The 16,316-nt window shown below is 40.2% G+C and overlaps 2 protein-coding genes and 1 long non-coding RNA gene across 6 annotated transcripts in view; 2 read left to right on the top strand and 1 right to left on the bottom strand.

Annotated features, from left to right (window-relative positions):
* The window catches only part of LOC125934115 (uncharacterized), a 47,405-nt gene extending 41,680 nt beyond the window's left edge, over positions 1-5,725 (top strand). Inside the window, exons 3-5 of the long non-coding RNA XR_007461224.1 lie at positions 223-402; positions 4,578-4,615; positions 5,362-5,725. This is a non-coding gene — a long non-coding RNA (uncharacterized LOC125934115). The remainder of the gene's footprint in view (positions 1-222; positions 403-4,577; positions 4,616-5,361) is intronic.
* On the bottom strand, positions 725-12,152 carry NHLRC3 (NHL repeat containing 3). 4 transcript variants are annotated; one of them, XR_007461221.1, is made up of 9 exons: positions 11,849-12,152; positions 11,601-11,629; positions 11,234-11,386; positions 10,787-10,934; positions 8,444-8,644; positions 6,348-6,439; positions 3,619-3,731; positions 3,370-3,513; positions 2,943-3,031 (listed from the first exon to the last, which is right to left on the bottom strand). XR_007461221.1 is itself a non-coding variant. In XM_049647430.1 (8 exons), the coding sequence occupies exons 1-8, from the start codon at positions 11,919-11,921 to the stop codon at positions 2,776-2,778; spliced, it is 1,065 nt and encodes a 354-aa protein (XP_049503387.1). In that variant the 5' UTR covers positions 11,922-12,152; the 3' UTR covers positions 725-2,775. The 4 variants fall into 4 exon arrangements, 3 of the variants coding, with proteins under 3 accessions (XP_049503387.1, XP_049503388.1, XP_049503389.1); XM_049647430.1 differs by lacking the exon at positions 3,370-3,513 and having other exon boundaries at positions 725-3,031; XM_049647432.1 differs by lacking the exon at positions 2,943-3,031 and having other exon boundaries at positions 3,073-3,513.
* A 92-nt stretch (positions 12,153-12,244) lies between these two features.
* PROSER1 (proline and serine rich 1) overlaps positions 12,245-16,316 on the top strand; it is a 28,099-nt gene continuing 24,027 nt past the window's right edge. The window contains exons 1-2 of the mRNA XM_049647422.1: positions 12,245-13,329; positions 15,784-15,849. Coding sequence (XP_049503379.1) covers positions 13,285-13,329; positions 15,784-15,849 — 111 coding nt within the window. The 5' untranslated portion in view covers positions 12,245-13,284. The remainder of the gene's footprint in view (positions 13,330-15,783; positions 15,850-16,316) is intronic.

Below are 16,316 nucleotides of genomic sequence, written 5' to 3'. Positions count from 1 at the left end.
GAACTGAAAGGAAACTTCTGTCCAGTAGATGGCCAACTACGAGGGCGAGGGCAGAGGACACCTGCCTGAGAGCCTTCACACATATGCGCTTTCACGTTTTTGTTGAATAAATGAATCTCTTTTTTTAAAGGTTTTTTTTCTTTGATTATCGCTGAAATTTTAAAGAGTAAAAGAAAGTCATACATTTAGGGTACTTTTTTTTTTTCTTCTTGATTCCAACAGACTTATTTTGGTGAGTCAAAGGAGCAAAAATCTGGCAGTTTCCAGTTGCAGTGTGGGCTATCCAATGTACCCTGTTTTAAAATCCAGGGTTCAAAATCAACAAATGCAGAATAAAAGTTGGGACTTGACTGCCTTTATTTAGCCTGACGACCGCAATGCTTGAAGCAGTCTTTTGACCTGGTAAGTGACCGAAGCACAAATTATATGGGTCTTCTTAGTTTACCCTCTTGATTTCACACAGGCTGCCTCTGCGGACAAATAATTCCATCATAGAGACCCGATGTTCTAATAGGGGTTAGGGAAGATACAGTCTTTGGTTCCCTAATTTAGAAAAGTAATCTCCCCCTCCGGGAGATGTAGCCTATACTTTACACGTGAATGAAGGATATTCTCTCAGTGCCAACTTGTGCTATCAGGATTGCTGAAATTCTTTAACAGAATAAGAAGTTCTAAAACTGCTTTTATAACAATAAAATCAAACATTCATTAGAGAGCCAGATAATACTGCCTTTTCTTTCCAAAAGTTTAATTCATATTTTTTAGTCAAAATACAACACATTTTCTCAATCATTTAACCAATTAACCCAAAGGAAAAAAGTGAAATACTATGATTACAAGTATGCTAATAAACACTTTTAGCAAGATATATGGCAACAATACTTTCAACAAGTTTTATAAAAAACTGGCATAAAACAAAGTTAACTATAACATTTTTAAAATGACAAGATCAGTTTACCTAACCTGTATTCCTTCTAAGAGGTTTTTTTTTCACTTCTTGTCCTGGCTTAAAAACAAAACAAAACAAAACTCTCAAATCACTTCCTTCTATCCAAATAAATTTACTATATTTGCTAAGCTGCATAAAGTTCACGACGATAGGTTTTGAAAAAAGCACTCAACGCAAAATTAAGGCAAACTGGACAGTTGCTATCAGGTAAATTAAGCAGCTGGAAGGATCTCTGTTTAAGAATTTCTGCCTCGAATGCCCTGGGAGCTTAGATTTCAAAGGGCACATTTGTATCTGTCGTACATATGATCCTTGCAGCATTTCTGAAGGAGGAAGGAAATGATGCTCCCATTTTACTAAGGAGAAAAACTAAGAAGACTCACTGAAGATCATACAGCTTGGTCAGTGGCACAAACACACTTATCAAAGGCCTTGGAACACAGGACAGTTTCCTGTTGGTAGATTTAACTTTCTAACTGTGTCAAGATATGATCGGAGCATCAAAATAGTGTGAATTCCTTGAGGTCTGGAAAACAGACGGCAGCTACAATGGGTGATGAGGAAAGTCAGCTCAAGATTTCTCACATGCTACACGATTTACAGTGCAAGTCCGGGATAAGGAGGGAGGTGAATACAAGAAGAAGGGGACGAATGAGTTGACATCATCATACGGCGAGGTCTGAACAGAACCCAGAATAAACTAGAACCGAAAAGATGGTCTTTCATCTGGTATTCAGACCAAAGGGTAGAGAGACGTAGAAATAGAAAGCTAAGAAATTATTCACCTTAACAGATCCCCATATATACAATTCTAAAACTTCTTTGAGGTAGACAGATGTTAGGAATGAACTGAGTTCATGTTTTAAAAAAAGAAGATAAGGAAGGGGAGGGAGGTCGGGAGGGAGGGAAGGAGGAAAAAAGGAATGAAGGGCCCTATTTTCAGTCGTACCTTTAATTAAAAAACATCCCAGTTAGTACTTGTAAAGATCCCTTTCAGTAAAGTGCTTAAATGCCTGCTGTCTTATTCCTACATTTAGAGGTTGAGACGAAGTATCTTCCAGCTAAAGGACCCAGGCCAAGCTGGCCTTTTAAAAGAAAGCCTATCAGGGTTCTCAGCAAGTCTGTAACTTTTTACAACTTGTCCATTTAGACCACCTTGTTTTCCCCTCTTTGGTTTCTCAAGTTGGGAGCTCGAATGGACTTTCCCTGCAAAATCTCCAGGATTCTCTCAGTCAGATGTGATGTTCCTATAAGACACGCTTGAGGCCTGCTGACACGCTTGTATCAGTTTGCACACTTGTCTCCCACTGGACTAGATGCTACTGAACAGGCTCACACAGGTAAGTCCTGATTCTTCCTCTCTGAATCTTTAGGAGCTAGCATCCTGTGGGTACTCATTGATCAAGAGCCCATCTGACTTAATCGCTCAAAAGGTACATTTTATAGAAGGTGAGGTTTGTAGTCCTTCACGTGAAGTTCAACATATCCTGCAAAACCCGTTTTTATTCCTTTCCCTCTTCCTCCCAGGGAGGATTAGTCTTCCTGGGCAAATACCTACCTTATGGTCTTAGTCCCTCTTTCAGACCCCATTTTTTAGAATTACATTTCCTTCGTTAAAATAGCCTTATGCACTTACAAGTAAAACTAAGTCAGGAGAACAGCAACAAAACATACGGTTCTGAAGGATATAAGAACAAATTCTTCTCATCACTAGATCACGGGAAAATAAAGAAACAAATACTGGTGCCTGAACGTGATTTGTAAGGACATGACAATGAATTTGAGAATCTGAACTTCCACTTGAAACATCTCCGGGAAAAGAACCATTACGAATGTGTGAACGAAGGAAAATAGCCCTCCACTGGGACATATTTTTGCACTTGCTTTGCTCCGATTTCTGCTACATAGATTGCTCCAGTCTTCCCGCTGACATCTAAGAGATGAGGTAAAACCTGGTCTGCTAGTTGGATTGTGTTGATCACGGAACAGTTGCCAATGCTTCCCACTGGGGGTGCGGCCACCAGTAAGACCCTGCTGAGATTCAGCTGGGCTACGATCACGTACTTCCCGTCGGGAGTAAATCTAAGGACAGAGACATTTTACAGAATAAATGTATGCAAAATCAATATAAATGTTGACTTCTTCAACATTTTTCTCCCCTACAACGCTTAACAACAATAGGCACCTATACTTGCTGAAGGTTGCTTTCGAGGAGAATTTAAGTTTGTCTAATTCTGTTTATGAGGGAATAAAGATTTGTGAAGGTAGATGTAGCCAAAGAATAGCTTGAACAACAACAAAAAGCAATACGCAAGAACCACACAAAATGAAACTAATGGACAGGAGAGTCGGTGCTAGGCTGACACCACAGACTCCAGATTTCTATTTCCGTTCTACGTTTAAAAATTCACCACATGTACCCTGAGGGTGAAAGCTGTAGGAGGTCCGGCATATGTTATCTGACACCCCGATCCCACAGTGCACTGGGACTTTAACTGCTTTTCTTCCTCTGCTTGGGATCTGAAATATTCTCTGCAAACTTGTTTCTGTTCCTTTTCCACCTTCTGAAAATAATATTTTGACATTTCAGCTAGCTCTTCAGAGAAGCAAACATAAATCAGATTTAAAAAAGCATTAAAAAAACAAAAAAAAAAAAAGGAAAATGTTACCTGACTGAAGAAGGTCCCTCTTCTGTGAAACAATTAGTCCATGCTCCTAACCACTCCCCAGTGTCTTTATCAAATACTTGAATTCTTTTATTTCCTCGGTCAGCAATCCATACCTGAGAAAGCAAAAAAAAGTTTTTTGGAAAAGATCCACATATAATGAGAAAACAAAAAGGGAGAGGGGCGGGATGGATGTTCATTTCTACTAGTTTCCCATACATCATCTCATGCGGTTCTCAGAGGGCCTCAAAGAAGGTAAGCCCTATCTTCAGACAGGAAATTAAAGTTCAGAAAGTTTAAATCCCTTGCTTGAAGTGAGCTTCCAATACGTGGGAGAGCCACTTTAGGCCACCTGTCTCAACTCCAAGCCCATACACAGTACTCTGCCCGCTCTACCAAGCACCCGAATAACAAGAAAACCGGAGTCCTCCATCATGATGCGGAACATGAGCAACACTGAGGAGGGACAGAATTCATCCATTCCTCTCACAGGCATTCACCTTCTGGCTGAGTACTGCCACCCTGCCAGTTCCAGGGCTAGGTTAGAAGACAAAAAGAAAGACACACAGCCTTGTTCCTCAGGAGCCCAGGCTAGGGTATTCATTCCTACTGCAGTATCACTAAACATCCACCTGCTATTTAGCAAGGCATGTCCAAAGTGCCAACCCACTGGAAGAGGAAGCTTAGAAGACTTCGGTAACTTTTAAGAATGACAGTAGGCTAACAACAGGTTTAATTCCATTTTGCTATAGGCTGGTATGAGTTACTAAGGAAACTACTGTCATAAAACAGGAGAGTAGATTCACGTTAAATGGCATCTCATGTACTGTATCTGATACATGCAACCTACAGCATACATACAGCGAAATCATTTTATGACATGCAGCTAGGATTAGAGAGGGGTAAGAATGGACTGGAAGTATGGGCCTGCCCCACTGACCTCTACCTTCTTCTCCTTTCAGGATCTTGGGTTTGTGGATTCAGGGACTGTTTCTTCAAGGTAACCCTAACTATGTATTTGTCAGTATGCTTGAGTTTCAGTAGCCACTAAATTCATCTACAATAAGACACAAATAAACTGTTTCACTTTAGAGAGGTTGTTGATCTCTATGTAAGGCAATTTCTCAAGACCTTTTCCTGATCCATGATTCTTTAGTAAGGATGGATTTCCTTAAAGATTTTCGGATTACTGTCTTAGATGAGTGACCAAGGAAGAAATATAGTTTAGGTCGTAAGACTGAATAATACTTTAGATTGTTAGCATTATCTTTCCTACTGAACACAATCTGAGAAATCTTGTTTAAGAAACACCGGCAAGTTTACCTCTGGACCTAATGAACTTTTCACATAGGCTTGGATGATGACTGAGTCAATCACGTAAAACGTTCAGAACAGCATGACTGTGGTTAAAACACAAGTGTGCGGAAATGAACATTCTCATTTCTCATCATTCAGTAATGCCAGAGGATGTCCGTCAAATGTTCTCCAAGGCCTCTCAAAAGGGCACTTATCACTGTGGAGAATTTACCAGGGTCTAAGTCTTGCCTGCTCAGAAACTTGATCTTGTTCTTATCCCACAAAAGGAGAAGTTAGCCAGGCTCAGCAGGGTAATGTGTTTAAAACCAGAATTCCAACTTTCTAGCTCCCCATTTACAGACAAAATTCACATGTTCAGTTATCTTCCTATCTACACTGAGAACTACCTGAAGATTTTATGATTAAAACATTCTCATTTTGTCTGCACAGGAAGCCAAATCACAATCAGAAGGTTGCTTGCTAAACACAGAGCCAGAAGTGGAAACGGATTAAATTTCTAACGGTATGAAGCCAAGATTGCCTGATGCATCCACTGTGTGTGTAGTAAGTCCTTTAGTCATTTCAGTTACATATAAGACGACCAGCATGTGCCAGACGCCGAGATAGAAAGCAAAAGAGACTCAGTACGTGCCCTCATACAGCCTACACTCTGTCAAGGGAGACAGTTAATTGATACGATAGTGTGACAGTTACTATAATGGGGGAAGTACAGGCCACTACAGGAAAACAGGAAAAACTAAGGTAACATTTTGGGTGGGGGTTTGGTTTTGGGAAAGTAACCCCAAAGAAGTGGTATGTATGCTTAACGGTGTGCAAAAGAGACGGGTGGGAAAAAAGAAATGGGTTGAAATGCGTCAGTTAAAGTTTTCTGTTCCCCACACTGGAGCTAGTGAGAACAGAGCTTGCCAAGGTGGCTCTTGTTTTCAAGCTTCCGAGGTTAACCTCTCCCTTCTCCCTTTTGGTCAACATATTCTAGCATGAATTTATTTCTAAGGTTAAAAATATATTCAAACACATCGTAGTTTTCTTAGTGGGAGGGTGACTCATTTCTTCTTCAGGTTACTTATTGTTCTATTCCTTTATTTGTTCCTTCTACCTTTAAGTGACATAGAAAATCTATTTTGTTCATTTTTAAATATTTGGGGAACTCTCTCCAGTATGGGACCCAAACATTTGTAAGAGTACATGGGTATACCCAGCCCCAAAGGAACTGCCCAGACATACCCAGATACACACAACCACAAACATTCATACATAATTTATACGTCCAGAAACACACATGTGCACCAAGGTCCATATATATATATATATGTATATAGGCCCATACACCAACACACACACACACACACACACACACACACACACACACACACATTTAGATACAGTTCCAGATACAACGAGAGTGTATTTTTTACCCGACCAGCCGAATCAACTGTAACGCTGTGAGGTATGTTGAACTTGGCAGGCCCTGTCCCCCGTTCTCCATGCAGCCAAAGTATCATAAAATCTGGACAGTGGTAAACATAGTTAGTTGGTCAGAGCAACATATAGAATACCTGACACATTTGCATGTTATATTGTATGTCTTAAGCGGCAAACAAACTATTCAATTATACCTGCAATTGATTATGCTTTACTGGCTTTCTGTTGGTATACCACTTTGTTTAATTCTTATGCTTTACCAGAAAAAAAAATTCCTTCTCTGTGTCAAGCAATTAATCGACTTCTTTAATGACTATCTCCACTTGAATCTTTTATCACTCAAAACCACTGCTGTGATTCATGTCAACATCTCCCTCAAACTGATACCCCTTCCTAACTAATCGGTTATTTGGTACTACAATTCCTCTGAGCTTAAAAATTCACATTGTCTTTATATTGTCTCCTTTATTACCTCTACCCCTAAAGATATGCCCAAGCCCGAGTCACAGGTACTCCTGTATCTGTAAATGTGACTTTATTGGACACAGAGTCTTGGAGATGTAACGAAGTTAGGGATCTTGTGAAGAGATGATCCTAGATTTAGGGTGGACCCTAAATCCAATGACTAGTGTCCTTGTAAGAGAAAGGAGAGGGAGATTTGAGACACAGACACACACAGAAAAGAAAGCCATCTGAAGACAGAGGCAGAGACTGGAGATATGCTGCCCCAAGCCAAGGAATGTCTGGAGCCACGGGAAGCCGGAGAGGCAAAGAGGGATTCTCCTCTTGTGCCATTAGAGGGAGCATGGCCTGCCCATTAGGTTCAGACTTCTGGATTCCAAAACTACGAGAGAAAACATTTCCATTTAAGCCATTTAGTTTGTGGCAATTTTTTTAAAAAGATAGTTTTGAGAGAGAGAGAAAGAGAGAGTGCACGAGCGCAAGTGGGGGAAGGGCGGAGAAGAGGCGGGCAGAGGATCCAAAGTGGGCTCTGTGCTGACAGCAGCAGCCCCAAAAGGGCTCAAACTCATAAACCTCGAGATCGTGACCTGAGCCGAAGTCAGATGCTTAACCGACTGAGCGACCCAGGTGCCCCTGTGGCAATTTTTTTTATCACAGCCATTCAATCTGTCTCCTGAGTTTGGTTGTTTCTTTCATAGAATTTTTTGAGTCTTGCTTTATCCCTACGTCACCTCCCTTTAACTATCACCAACCAAACTCAGTTACTGGGTGATAAGCTGACTACACAGCTTCCATGTAGGGGTTTATATCCTGTCCAAATGACAGCGCTTACTGCAAATATATCTCGGTACAGTGTCTATTGTAAACACTGCTTCTATAACATCGCTTTCCCACTAAAAAACCTCAGACATTTCAAAGGCAAAATTATGGCTTCAAAATTCTTTGATAAGCCTTCAACATCCCAAATCGTACTTTCTACTATTCAAAAATTACATCCTAAGCTCCTTTCCTGGAAAACTTGCTAATTACCACCTGGAGACCTTGTGTGATGGAGCTTGTGAAGGTTCCTCCCATCTCCCTTCTCCTCCCACCAAAATCAGTGTAGTTCAAGAACTACTTCTTTTAGGAACCCTTGCCCTACTTCTCCAGTCAACAGAAGCTTCTCCTCCTAGTCCCATTTTACTTTACCAATACCGCAGAGTACCACTTAACGGTTTTATCTGAAATAGACCTGCACCTAGAATACTACTGAGGACACAACAACAGTAAAATACAAACACAAACTTTAGCTGATCAAACTGAAGGATACCTCAGCCCTGGGATGTCAGGTTCCCAATCTCCTTATTCTGAACTGGACAGGATAAGCACTTACTTCTTGAGCCCACTATAAATCCCCAAAGTGCTTCCAGTGTCGTTCAAAGCAAACGCCTACCTTTTGAGAATTAAGCAAGCCTATCATCAGCACCATTTATTACTGGCCATCCCACACATCTCACTAGAGCCCTTTACACACAGCTTCATATACAACATGCAACAGTTATGATATTTACCAAGTATCAAGCAAACTAAAGCAATGCAACTTACTAAATAACATTCTTACAATGCCATGCAAAGCTAAGCCAGGTACCTTGGGACAATTTGATCAATCTGTTATTCAATCCTCCGTCTCCATCCACGATGTAAATATCTCCTGTGTCGGCTACGTACAATTCTGCGGGGTTATCAAACTGTAGGGGAGTCAAACCAGTGCCTTTCTTGCCTGGGGTACCCAACACTTGAACAAGATCACCAAAGGAATTGTATTTTTTAATAGTATGACCATAGGATCCTATAAAGATAAACACACACACTTCACAAATACAGCCACTGTCCAAACATTCACGTTTTTCAAGTAAGCAGAGAGCAAAAATGTACTAGAATTAAACAGTTAATTGAGCTTCTTCATTAGTTACAACCAAACTTATTATGAATTAAAATCTCAGGTACTTCTAAATTCAAGTAAATCAAACCAAAACAATTGGCTCCTTATACAGGAAGCTTGTGATGCTAAATTATAGGTAGATCATTTTCTTTTTTATCATAAATACAACCTTGAAGGAGCATTCCTTGCAAAAAGAAACCAAAAAGGAACTGGAAAAGGAACTTATATTTGAAAATCATTATTTCAATCATATGCGCTCAAATTTTAGTAGGTCAACAAAAAGTGCACTCTAATACAGATTTTAAAACTACCCTTTCTCCTAGTGGAAACAAGTTCAAATTTAACCCATTAACATTTTTTTCCTAAGAAGGGAATAAATCTTCCCAAATTGTTAGTATCATATCCTTTCACTTACATCAAGACTTGAGTGGAAATTCCTTACAAGCAAAAATATAAAGTATTAACAAATAGGAAAAAACCATAAAGTAGTTAAGAGAAATCAATTTGAAGGCATACCAAGACCAGACTAACTGTTAGGCATTCAAAAGATAAATTGGATACACTGAGCTTACTGGAAATAAAGTGAATCAAACTTGCATTACAAGTCTAACTTAAAAAGTATATTTATTATTATGCCTCATTTGAAAGCTTGAGTTAGTTTGTAGCAATAAGAGAATATAATATTATTACAGAATGCAACCTTCAAAGTTCCTAAAAAATTGGCAAAGGACACAGAATACCAGTGGAAAACATTCTTGTGGGTTTTTTTTTTTATAGGCTCATTTACAGCCATATTTTTATTAAAGGAACGTATTTCTTCAAAAAATGGAAAGGAATATAAAGTGTCTCCAGATTTGTGCATGAAAAAAACCAGCTATAATGGAAAGAATGAAGAGGTCATGTGTGTTCTTTTTATTGGTGGGAATCAATGAAGTATTTTATAAAAAAGGATCACATGAATGGAATAAATGAAAAACTAAAGGCTTTTAACAGTAAATTCTGAAAAAAAGAGGGAAAAGAGCCATATTTCATTACAGTATTACAATGAAATCAGATGCAGTCTAGATTTTTTTTTTAACCAAAATCTTACAATCCAAACTACATTTTGAAATGAATGGATTATCAGCTGAAGCTCAGAAATCTCTTGGGTTCTGAGAACAAATGGTAATAGCACTTCTAACAAAAACTGAGAGTTCATTAATTCCAAAATGGCATCTGAACTAGCCAGAAGTGAACAAACAGGATGTCCTTCAAGCCATGAATGTAACTGGGCCAAAGAATACTAGAAACACTGTCTTTATGATCCCATTCATCCCTGAGATCCTGACATAATTCCAGGTTATCTAGAAATACTGTCTTTATGATCCCATTCATTCTTGAGATCCTGAAATTATAATCACAAGTCATCTCTGGTACTATCTTGTCTTAAGCCACAATAATACGCAACAGTTACCTATGAAACCATTCACAGCTATAAATTCAACTGTGCTTGATTTACAACATACTCTACTAAAAATGTTTTTTGGAAGGAAAATTTCAGACATGCTGCAGTAGGTAGGATTTCAGAAACATTAACACCAGCAGTTTCTGCAAATCTTGCATTTTGGGCAACAAAGCAGTTCTGGTTTCTTAGCACAATCTCTTTTGAAAGAGAACTGGTAAAGGAAAATGAGACAGGGATTTTACTAACTCTCAGAGATTGTTAGTTCTGTGGCTTCACACGAGAGGTTTACATTTAACCTGGGAGGAGCAGCTGATGTTTTAAAAACTATAAAAAAGGACCCCTGAAAGGACAGTCTCACAACTGGTGCTACAAAGAGGAAAAGTCCCTTGACAAGTTAATGGAAGAATCACAACGGTAGCCTTCTTGTTAAATGTCTCGACTCTACGGAAGTACAATATAAAGATTTTTAGAAAGAAGTGATTTCACAAGTCATTAAAGAAATTATAATTACATTTAGCAACTCTTGATTTTAAAGCATACAAGCAAGAACATGGGCAAAAATATGATTTCTAGCAAGACAATTTAATAGATATTACTACACATACCACTTCCTACATCCGTGATCCAGACAGACTGTTCATGTAGTGTACTGGCTGCAAATATACCATGAGGTGTGTCAACTGTACAATTCCAGGATCGTAGGAAATATCCATCCTCTGTGAACACTAATACCTTTGGGATGTTATCCCCTCTCTGAAGGTATATAAAAATAGCTGCTTAGATAAGATTATTTTTTAGAAAGTAATCTTTATATTGGTAGAGAAAAACAACAATTAAAGGTTAATTGAGAAATTAATAATGCTTAAAAACCATCTTCAAAACCTAACAGTATTAACTATTACATTCAAAACCAAAATATTTACTCAAAACCAATCCAAAAAAACCAAATTTCACGATTACCGTAAACATACATGGTTACTTAGTGCAGCAAATCAAGAAGCTGTTTCCTTTGTATTCATAATTTCTTTTTTTTTTATGCCAATTTTACTAACCTGGGCTACGTAAACCAATCCGCTGAGGGAGTCAATTGCAACACAAAATGTCGTTCCAGTAAAGTATTCTGGACGATTAGGCCATCCCACATCCAGCCGGTAAAGAATTTCCTCGGTTGTCCAGGAAACTTGAAAAGCAAATTTCCTTAAAACCTAAAAAACAAAACAAAACAAAAAACAAAACAAAACAAAAAACCCAGAAGATTAAGATTCAGTTCACTCTCTAGGTTAAAAAAAAATAATAATAAATAAATGTTTATTTTTAAGCATGCCTTGACACCTGACACAGAGGTGTTGAGGCTGCTGGACAGAAATGATGGGAGAATGGGTTTATACGTCGAAAGACCAAGGGGGCCACAATACAAACCTGCAAATTATTTGGAGACGTAGTGGGGTCTGGGGAAAGAAAGAACACAGGGAAACGGCGATGCATCATATACAAACTTTTAAACCCGAAGAGACAAAGCAGGACGTCGGCAGTTCGGCCCCGGTGGGGGTTTTGAGACCAGCCAGTGCGGGAGCCAAGGCCCGCCACCTCCACCCCACAACAGCGGCGTCGCCTCTCAACGGTGCCGTCCACACACCCGACAGACACGTCTTCACTGCTCAACTCACCGGTGAGCCACAAAAACGCGAATGCAAAACCAGTAATGCAACAAAGAAGCCAGCGCCTGCCAGGCCGACCCATAATCTCGCCATGACGAGACGGAAGGGTCCGCAGGCGGCTGGGGGCCACCGAACGCTCTCAGGTCCACGCCGTTCGTCGCCGCATAGAGCGTCGGCCCAACCTCGGGGCCGAAGCTCCTATCTCCAATTCCCTCTCCCTGGATGTGCGGGTTTTGAAAACCCAGAGGAGAGCACAGATCGGGGTGAGAGAAAATCACATCTCGGGCAGCGGTTTCCTGGTGCGTTCGGGGTCCACGCCCCCAGGTCACGCGGCTCGGGCTGACCCACTGACCACCCTTTTCCGCCCCTTGGGGCGGTCCACACTGCGGACTTCGCCCGTCAGCCAAAAATAAGGGTATCCATAGATATGCCTTAACCACTCGACGTTCATTTTTTTTTTAATTAAGATTGAAAAATCACAACCCAACACACGCAAACCCGCAAAATAGAAATGTGGCTCTCAAAAAATGATTTGCAAGCTCTGAGAAAGATTTCAGCTACCTCCGATTCTGAGGAATCCAGGCATTTGCTGTAGACACCTACGTTCCCACACCAGGACCCCTCCTTTGGCTTTCGGGAAAGAGAGGCCGAAGCTCTCGGCGCAGAGTTGGGTTTACAGGGGCGCGACGAGCTTCTTTAAAGGCCCCCAGGAGCCGGTGGGAGCTGTAGGGGTGACCAGGAAGGGCTCTAGACGCCGTGGGCGCCGCGGTATTCGGGAGTCCCCCTACCGGAGAGTGTGGGCCCCCTCGCCCGGCTCCCGGTGCTCTCCGGCTGCCGGCCCGCTCCCGGAAGCCGTGGCAGCTGGTAACAAAGAGCCTGCCCGGCCTCCGCTGCCCGGGCTACGGGACCCAGGAGCCAGCGCAGCTGCTGGGGTTGAACGCAAGTCGGGCCATGCGCCGCGGTGAGGGGCGGCGGCCGGCGGCCTAGGCGCTGGTGCGGTTGAGAGGCCGGTACCTCCTTCTTCGCCGCCCGCAGGATCCGGGGCGCAGGTGCATCTGCTCTCCCGGCCGCTCCACTCGGGAGAGCGGCTTCACGACCTTTCCCCGGCGGCGCCTGGCCTTCAGTTGCAGGGGACCGCAGCTCAGCTCCGGCTGCCAAGCCCTGGGCTTCTTTGCAGGACTCCGAGAGCACCGGACTCTTCCCCGAGGTGTCCTGAAGCTGAGAAAGTCTGGCGGTTTTTGCTTTTAATAAAAAGTTTTTATAAGTGTCCATTTTTAGAAATTTTTGCAGAGTTTGAAGTACTCTCTACCTCTTTGCATCCTTTTTCTTGCTCCTGGAGTCTTTCCTCCTCAGCTATAAACGTTTTTACTATTAGAGCAGACCAGGGATGAACATTTTGTGATTGAAAGTGCAACTGTGTAAAACCCACGTCGAAACTAACCAAGATGGACAAAAAGTCCTTTGAAACGGTGTTGGATGAAATTAGAAAGGTAATTTCACTTAATGCCTTAAATCAATCTGTGAGCTACGAATTCTCGTAGTTAATTCTCTTTGAAGGACTGCGTGCCGATGGTGCAAAATACGAGTTTTAGGATTGCAAAATTGGTGGGAATTTTAATGTACACTACGGGAGCTTGTATCGCGATATATTTCACGATACAAATAGAAATTAAGTTGTTAATGCTAAATTTGACGATCAGTGCGGTATTGTGGAAAATATATTAAAAGAATACTCGTTCGGAAGCCGGCTCTACAAATCTAATAGCTCTGTACTTGGCGGAAAAGTGATTTAATATTTAACTTTTTATCTCATCTTTCAGTAACCTAAGACTGACAATTAAGAGATAATACGTATAAAATTTCTTTAATGGGAGTTCTCATGGCAGGTTTTTCAAATCTGAAGATAGGCTATGTGTTGCCTGGACGGACACAGTGTCCAAATGTATTAGGTTTAAAGTCATATTCTTAGGAATGGGCTTCAATAACTTGAATTTCAACACCTTTTTTCTTCCTGTTTTCTAAATTTTTGCTTCTTTTCGAGGCTGTTGTATGTAACCTACCTCCCAGAAGGAACCAAACAGCAAAAATACTTGGAATGTAGCCTTGAGCCCAGTAAATACTTAAAGCACAAAAGTGTTTACATAATTAGATCTGGCAGGACCATCTGTACCATTAGTATGCTAATACTGAGTGTTTTGCTTAGAACTTCTGGCCATTTCCAAACCTTTAAGACCCTTGACTGACAGGGTAGGATTTGTTACTTTATGCTCTGGTGATTGATTTATTTCAGCTTATGAAATGAATGAAATTGCCTGTAGACATTCTGTTTTTCTGCATTTTCTATAAAGCAAAGTGTTAGTTTTCTTCATCTGTCCTAAAACTGTTTTTCAAATTCGCGTATTAGGTTAAATTTACATGTTGGGCGATATTGAATGTTGTTTTTGGTCAAAATTTCAGTTTTTGCAAATCCAGCTTGTCCAATTAAATTTTGCTATAAAATGTCAGGTTGTCAACTATATGTATAGAATTTGTAACAATTTGTTTATGAACTGATATTTACTGTTTATGAGGAAGTAATTTGTGGGTTCAAGTAGACCAAGTAGATTTCTACTTTTGGAAGTTATAGGGTGCAATTTGCAAAATCTCTCCCTTCTATGTTGTGAAAAGATCACATACACACACACACACACACACACACACAGATATTAATGAGGGGAATAGGATATTTTCCAGAGATCAAAGTCATACATGAGATAGCAATTTACTTTCTTATTTAAATCCTTATTTTTGGTCTGCAAGCAAATTAGATATATCAGCATTGTCTTAAGTCTGTTAAAATGGGATAAAAATGTAGGCATATCTAAATGAGAATTACTATTGGTTTTTAAAAAAAATTGCTTTCAGACTTTGTAGATATAAATTCGTTTAAACCAGGTAATCACTTCCTGAGATTACATCTCAACAGTAAGAGTACCTTACCCAGAGTCCCATGCTCTCTTCCTCACTTCCCTTTTCAGTGAAAAACTACTGGGCAACCTGTATATATATAGCAAATGATATATATACCAAGTACAAATATTGTTTTATAGTACAAAGGGTTGATTTTTAACGATTAGTAGCTACCAAATTATGGTTGTTTCCATCTCTAAGCTTGGCAAACAGTTGCAAGGACAACATATGTGATTTCAGCTGGTTCTGGATAGTGCTGGGTCAAGACCACCATACTTTCTCCCTGAACTTCCCATTGATAGAGACCCTGTGAGGAAAGGAACCATAACTTAGTACTATTATGTGGCAGATCTACTATTGATTATTTTAATTTTCACAGTAACTCTGAGGTGGGTAGTGAATGTTGTTCCCTTTTTATGGTTAAAAAGGTTCTCAAGCTAATTAAAATGCCTTTCAGAGGCCACGAGGCCAGTTAGTAGCAGGCACACAGATTGAATTGAGGGCCCTTTTAGGCTCCCTGGGGTCTTAACATTCCAGTGGAAGTACTGAGAACCTGACCAGACCTTGTCATTCATGTTTCTCTATCACTTAGCACATAATAGCTGCTCAATAATTGATGCATGAATGCGTGAATAATGTTTGATATGATTAGGCTTCTTAAAAATGACAGTTTGTTTGAATTTGGGATGTTCTGAACCTCTAATAACATTTACAGGAATTCTGTATGGAATTTCTATTAATGTCAACGCTTGCCTATTACAGCTTTGTTCCTTTTCCTGGTAGGAGTGAGTAGGGAGACTCAGGAGGTTTTCCTGCTGTCTCAACGTATCCCTTACTGCATGGAACCTGGAAAGGTAGAATGTCATGTCACCCCAGTGACTCGCTGCCTGGGCTGGGGCTGAAGAAGGGCTGCCATGTTGTTTAGGCAGTTTTGACTCTGCATGTTACTATTTAGCTTACATATGCTAATGCTGTTTTTGTTTTTCCTTTCTTAGGCTGTTCTGACAGAGTACAAATTAAAAGCAATTGAATATGTGCATGGATATTTCTCTAGTGAACAGGTATTTGTGTATACAAAGATCTTTTTTCACTCTGATATTCTCATTAATGTCTATTTACTTGCTGGTCAAGTTCAGAATTGCTTTTAGTTTGTTGCTGTATTTATTCAGAAACTTTAGAAGCTTTCCATTTGGGGAGAAAATTTTACCTAGTGTATAGTTAGAGTATTTTATAAACATACCTACTTTCACTGCAATATCATATATTAACTTTATTTTATTTTTTGTTTTAGAGAGAGAGCACGAGCAGGGGAGAAGGGCAGAGAGAGACAGACAGAGAGAATGAGTGAATCTTAAACAGGCTCCAGACTCAGTGTGGAGCCCAATGAGAGGCTCAATCCCAGGACCCTGGGATCATGACCTGAGCTGAAATCAAGAGTCAGACATTCAACTGACTCAGCCACCTAGGCGCCTGTGTTAACATTTTATTTTATTTTATTTTATTTTATTTTATTTTATTTTATTTTATT

The sequence above is a fragment of the Panthera uncia genome, assembly GCF_023721935.1.
Source record: "Panthera uncia isolate 11264 chromosome A1 unlocalized genomic scaffold, Puncia_PCG_1.0 HiC_scaffold_16, whole genome shotgun sequence".
In the NCBI taxonomy this organism is placed as follows: domain Eukaryota; kingdom Metazoa; phylum Chordata; class Mammalia; order Carnivora; family Felidae; genus Panthera; species Panthera uncia.
This window is presented reverse-complemented; position numbering and strand designations above follow the sequence as displayed.

Bases quoted from the DNA above. Each gene is read 5' to 3' on its own strand.
- NHLRC3 (XM_049647430.1), bottom strand. From the start codon at position 11,921: ATGGGTCGGCCTGGCAGGCGCTGGCTTCTTTGTTGCATTACTGGTTTT. The intron at 8,645-10,786 runs GTATGTGTAGTA...TTATCTTTATAG, and splicing joins GATCACGGATGTAGGAAGTG to GATCCTATGGTCATACTATT. The intron at 6,440-8,443 runs GTACCTGGCTTA...ACCACTGTCCAG, and splicing joins ATTGATCAAATTGTCCCAAG to ATTTTATGATACTTTGGCTG.